We start from the raw sequence: 6,778 nt of genomic DNA on the forward strand, positions 1-6,778 counted from the left end.
TTTGTTTTAGTGCATACGGTACACAGTTTTATATATTTATTTGTAGTGCTAATATACATGTACAATGTAAGCATATAGGCAAATAAACTGCACACGTATATTTCAATGTTAGAGCTTTGGAATGTATTGCTCATATGATCGCTGTTCGTTATCTTCACCTTTCATGTAAATGTTAACATTATCATGATTTATTTACTAATGCAAATAGTTAAATCCAATGATAGAATGTGTTTAATTCACCATCCATCAATAAAGTAAAAAATATGTGATTCAGTTATCCGGACGCTTCATTTATCCGTACGATTTTGCTGGAAACCAAAGTGTCCGGATTAACGAGGCTCCACTGTACTGAATGAAACTTGAAACAAAACGTGAAAGTCTTTAATCTTTTATATCATTCTTTTGACAATCTTTCGAATACAGCTCAAGAAAGTCCCTCAAATAACATCTTTGAAAAAATGTCAGGGAGTGTGCTTCCTTTTCATTATGCAATAAACACACAAGAATCCAGTATTTAGAGTAATACATGATAGTCACAATTTCTTGCAGTCCATGACGGAGATGATAAACTCTTTAAACGTGTAACATTCATCAGTGGATGAAATAAAATACATACAGATAACACAGTTAACGAAGGGGTAAATAAATATATATATATCACAATGAGTTAGAATACTTTGTTAATACAGCAGACTTTGTAACAGAACACAAAACAGAACATATGCTAACGAATATACATCCCCAATACTCATATGACATTTCTGTTCACAGCCATAGAGATACGAAAAGTCATGTTTAACAGGGGCAAGAGTCTTTAGTATCCAGTCAACAAACACCGTATGAAGAAACGAACAAAAAGTGGGAAAAAAAGAATGGACTTGACAAAGGCAAAACTTGAACAGCAAGTAAAAGAGTTAAAAAGAAGCTCTCGTTACAGCTTTTTAAGAAGGCACAGTTAAAATAGGAATTTGTATACATAAAAATCTGAATAAGTACATGTAGATAGAACAGCATTTTGCAACAGTCTTTGCACTGTCTTCTTGGCACAAGAGTATTTTGTCCATCACTGTTCTCTTATTTTGATGTTGGGAGTGTAATGCTGTTTCAGTTAGCAAAGGTTTTAGATCGGAGGAAATTTCCGAATGAACCATTTGGGTGATGGCAGACTTCCAATCCTCGTGTTGTGTCCCCATAAGTGTTGCCAAATGCATATCTTCTCTCTGATAAAAAGATTTCGCAAGTAATGCAATGAAAAGAACCAAATTAGGAGTTTTTACAGAATATCATGACAAACTTGCAAACTAAACACCTTTTTTGAAATTTTAGAAATAAAGGTTGGTAAATGTGATAACATTGCAGAAGCAATATATAGCAGCGTAACATGGATTTACTCACGTGGAACATATCCAGTGTACTTGGGAATCATACCATCAGTAAGATACAAACGACGGGTAGAAGCAGACTGTGTTCCTTGAAAAACACGCTCTGGTACACTGAATATAAAACATAATTCATTTCCCAAATGTACAAAAAATAACAGCTGTGACAGCATCTGCTACTTTTGGCTAGATTACACAAAACATATATATTTATGCTACACTTTCATTCCTCCACTTTAATCTACTGACCTGTCTAAAGAGGCTGGCATTTGACCTGTTAACCTCTGAGAAGCTGAAGCAGTTTCTTGAGCAAATAGTTCTAATCCATTCTTTGTGGACTTGTGATAGCGGGCCCCCAGTCCTTGCTCAGTGGTCTTTATTCTTGGAATATATCCACAATATCCAGGAATTGGTGGTTCTGTCAGTGACCGGCGATCCTCTGTAAAATGTTGACCAATGACGTATTGAAATTACAATGTATCATTACAAGTCAGAAATTGCATAATGTACCTGACATTGGAAAATATACATGTAATTACATTTTAATGGAAGTAAATGATAAGCAAATCTGATTTTGCTAATATTATACTAAATGTGCCCATTAATTTTCTGCTGAATTCACAATTGTGCTGTGATTAAAATGTATTCAGCTGGAGGAGTTCTCTACACACAATCACAATCAGGACATATAACCTTACTCAAACCTCACAAATTGTGACAGTCCCTCCTAAAAAGGCTGTAATTGTATGATATAACTCCAACTGGACATGATAATTTCAAATGAACTCAACAAAGTGAAAAACTAGTTGCAGAATAACTTTTCTCAGATCTGCAATTCATCATGCACACTACAACTTCAATCGTTACAGGAAATGTAAACACAGACAGTGTTCGAAATTGGTTTAAAATTTGGTATAGACCACGGGTCTATGCCAAAACAAGATGATATAGACCTCATCTAATTGGCATAGACTGCAACATTGAAAAAAAAAAACCCACAAATTTAAAACATTGTCATTTACTTCTAATGTACTTAGAAAGCATATTTACTTTCTATTTCCATAACAATGTCCTCCTTTCCTCATAACGTTTATCAGACATCGACTTTTGGGATAACTCTATTGCTTTAAACCTAGAAAATCGGAATAGACAATTTGGTCTATCCCAATTCCAATTGGCATAGACCGGTGTCATTTGACATAGACTCGGTCTATCGGTCTATGGTTAATTTCGAACACTGCACAGATGTTATATTGATAACTGTATGTTTGAAGTTTTGTTCACCAAGTATCTCGTGTATGAGAAACATTGTATTGAATTTAATAAATCTAAAAGAAATTGTTCATTGCATCTTCTGTGATGCAATCTTTCTCAAGTCTTGGTATTATCACCTACTGCAGTTGGAGACATCAGTCATATCTGAGCATGTGACCAAGGCGTCACAGGTACAGGAGATTATTTTGAGATGACCAAGTACATGTATGTGTCATCATCCACTGATGAAAGTTACGGAGGAAGATATTGTAGTTATTTCCCTGCATGCATAAGTAACATCATTAAATTTGGATGAAAAATAATAATGCACATTTACATTGCATGACTCTTACCCACAAGAACAGGTCTGCTGGGGTGAGTGTCTCTGTACAAATTGAGCCTGTCTCTGACCTCTGGGTCCTGAGAGATGGAGGTCAGCCGAGGATAGCTGCCAACTTGTCTTTTTAAGTCAACAGATTTGGTATCATGAAAGTTCCTATTAGTGAGGTATTCGTCTATACAAGAGTCGCAGTCCTCTTTGTATGTGTTTCCAAATTTGAATGGCATCCGAGGGATATAACCTGAAAACATTTTTTTTCTATTGTAACACATTTTCATGCAATACAACACACAATTTACAGTGATGCATATTGTGCTTTAAATGAAAAAAAAATTATTTTTTTTAAAACCATCATAAGTCCATCAATTTAAACAACCAATCCTTAATTACTCCATTACCTTAATTTTATATTGATCCTTAAAATGAAGAAACTGGAGTAAACAGAGTTATCTCCCTGAATACACATCATATATACAATGCTGAGACTGACCTGTGTATCCAGGAACCATTTTTTCTGTATATTTATTGTCTCCCGTTGATTCTGGTAGTCTGTTTCTTGTGATTGGCTTCATGGGTACCTCAGATAAAACGGATGCCGGTTCCAGGTGAATGGTATCCTGTTAACCATGTTAATGAAACTTTTAAAATGTGCAAGTTTACTGCATAAAGACATAAGTTTAAACATCATTTTCAGCTTGAGTATTGGAAAGTAAATACCAGGTAGGTATTTAAAGTTCTTTTCATGTTCAGTGGTCCCTAAATGCTACTCCAATTATTTTAATAAAATTTAAATGACTCGGAGAAGGAAAAATTCATTGCTAAGAGTCCTATCTATCACCTAACAGAGACTGTAGGTAATTTATAATTGATTGGTACAAAGATATACAATGACTACATATTGACAGCAAAATATCAGCCCAGTGTAGAAATATTTAAAAATGCTCTAGTTTAACTCATGTGTAAACAGTGACAGCTCAAAGGATTTGCTTAAATGAAGTTTGGATCAATGTTATCATTGGCGCAACCTGTCAATTTATCACACACCAAAGAAAAGACCTACAAAACATTGATATGGAAATGTTTGAAACGTTAGATTTGAAATTCAGACCACTGATTTAACAGTGATGACAACTATTTATTGTACAATGTTATATGACATTGCGCTCGTGGATTTTTTCACATTTATATTCGAGGATTTCCATTTCACCTTTGGTTAACACAGACTTCTAATTTATACAATATTTAATAACTACAGTAAGATAGAGATCATGTTCAATATGTCAGTTACTTGGGTATTTGAAGGATTTCTCTAATTGTAGCCACACTTCTTAAACCCACTTATATTTTGTATTGTTGAATTTACTCTAGCCTTTTAAACTGCTAACCATACATGTATGCTAACCAACTCTTTCAGTACTTGAGTGCAAGTGTGTTTTAACATGACTTAAGTCTACATATTTAGCTAGATTTTAGACAGTTCTAGTGCAAATTGTTTTTTCTCAAAGATATGAACGTATTAGTTTACAAAACATAGTTAGTCAATAAAATCCAGCTCTGTTTTAGGAAATGAAATGCTAGTTCAACAACTTTCTACGAAAAATCAAATAAATGAATCGAGGACTATATTTATCTACACTTGAAGGTGCATGGTCCTAGTAGGTTACATGCAATGGTTAGCACACCCGCTTCCCACTAATACAACCCTCATTGAGTTTGATCCTCTGATTAAAGACAGATTTTCAACTGTATATTTTTCTCGGGTACATAGTGTGGCCTACTTTCAAAAAGTGTGAAGCCTTAAAGACAGTCATGAGCGAATCCTAATTCGCATGTGAAAAATACACATAACTGTTGAATGTCTAGAGTACACACAAAGTAACACTGTACCTGTAATCATTGAAAATTAATTACTTCCAATTGCAATGCCCATAATTAGCCTACTCATCATTAATGATTAGGTACCTGTATTTTCATTTTAGGGGTAATAAATTGAACAGACTCATAGGAAGGTCATAAACTTTTAATGTGTATTTAATTTAAAAAAAAAATCTTGATGAAATTGTTTTACTTGCAATTATGCAATATATATATATATATATATATATATATATATATATATATATATTATATACATGATTTTAGAGTCTTCTATCATTTATTTTAATATTTTTCTTCAAAGTAGACTATTGATAGAAAGTTATTGAAAATCAGACAGTTAACAAAAATCTGTTGTAAGCATTGAATATTTTGCTATCCATTTATATGAGAAACTTCATATCATATGATTGGAATATTACTAATGCCTCTAGTTATTTTCACCATTAATGATATAAGAATTAATCCTAGCTGCTTTGCAAATTATGCAGAACATATTAAAATTTGTTGAAATTTACCACAAAAGTGATTGATATTCAGGAATTCACAATCACTGAAACATCATTATGTGAAAATTGCATATATAAATATATGTTATCCTACTTATCTATTTTTTTTTTTTTTTAATTAATGCTTTTTTTTTTTTTAAATATTCATTTTCATTTCTTTTGTATCAATTATGCTGATTTCATAATTTTTCCTGACATTTTTCTTCTGAATCAATGATAGATATTGCTAGCACAACTTTATATCTATCCATGGGCATAAAATGTTGTGAAATAATAATTTAGTAAACCTTATTTTGATATAATCTAAAGGGTTTACATATTACGTGTATATACCTCATTTCCATCAATTTACACAAGGACAAAAACATATGCTAACACCAAAGTCAAAATTAGGATAGGAAATATTAAATTATATATTATTTAAAAACTTTATTTCGAGAGTATTCTGATCACAATTTAATCTCCTTTTAACTTACTGGCATAATAATGAACACTGAACACGAGGGCCTATTTTTCCATTGTAGGCTATGTCTTTCCACTTCTCTAAAGAGAATAACCCTAACCCAGAGACATACATCTCTCTGCTCGAACCTTAACACTCATTACATTTAGTAAGCAGGGACCTGCATACTAGAAACTAGATCATGTAAATGCACATACATATATTAAAATTCAAGCAAAAGACTTTGTTGCGCTGTTCATATAATTATATTTCTTAATCTTTTGGTTTCTACCCTGCAACATTTTTTAGCATCAGGACTTGGTATTTGTACTTTGTGGCACATTTATGATTTTTAAAATATATCTAGATCTATAATATTGACATACCTGGGCCAATTCATGACTGTCTGTTCCGTAAGTTTTTCCTACTCTATACTTGATTTGAGGACAGTATCCTCGGTAACTACAAAGTAAAGGCAAATTCAATAATTTCAATTTAATATCAATACCAAAATCCGGTACAATATAATAATTTGCCACATTTGGTAAAAAGGATAATTTAAAAAGTAATTTAAAATAATCGGTAAATTTTCTGTTTCACATTAAACGAGACAGAAAAGGATTACTGATTGTGTAAATGGTTTCATTGTGAACCATTGTAGTTTTGCAGATCTAGATTGCAATCAACAATCAGTTAAAAGACCTACCCCGGCACATGAGTTCCATCTCTGAGAGCTGCGAATGAACGCCTTTGATCAAGACTAGGTCCTCCTCCGAAAGCTATGGTTGTCATTTTGTCTTGTGAAGTGTATATCCCCCACACAAGGGTGCTTTCTTATCGCAGGTAACAATTATAATCGGAAATTGTGACTTGTTTGACCACAATTCCCTTCCGTCGTCTAGGTCGCTCAGAGTTGCTAAGGTATTATTCACTCGAGAATTAGACCAATCGCCGTGTATCATTTAACTGTAATGTGGCG

At 33.0% G+C, this 6,778-nt stretch overlaps 1 protein-coding gene across 1 annotated transcript; it reads right to left on the reverse strand.

Moving 5' to 3' along the window:
- Positions 1–367: 367 nt before the first annotated feature.
- LOC125679178 (protein FAM166B-like) lies at positions 368–6,727 on the reverse strand. The gene is made up of 7 exons (XM_048918161.2): positions 6,506–6,727; positions 6,186–6,261; positions 3,464–3,590; positions 2,987–3,214; positions 1,629–1,818; positions 1,396–1,493; positions 368–1,220 (listed from the first exon to the last, which is right to left on the reverse strand). The coding sequence occupies exons 1-7, from the start codon at positions 6,589–6,591 to the stop codon at positions 1,105–1,107; spliced, it is 921 nt and encodes a 306-aa protein (XP_048774118.1). The 5' UTR covers positions 6,592–6,727; the 3' UTR covers positions 368–1,104.
- Between the last annotated feature and the right edge of the window lie 51 nt (positions 6,728–6,778).

The sequence above is a fragment of the Ostrea edulis genome, chromosome 2, assembly GCF_947568905.1.
Source record: "Ostrea edulis chromosome 2, xbOstEdul1.1, whole genome shotgun sequence".
NCBI classification, from domain to species: domain Eukaryota; kingdom Metazoa; phylum Mollusca; class Bivalvia; order Ostreida; family Ostreidae; genus Ostrea; species Ostrea edulis.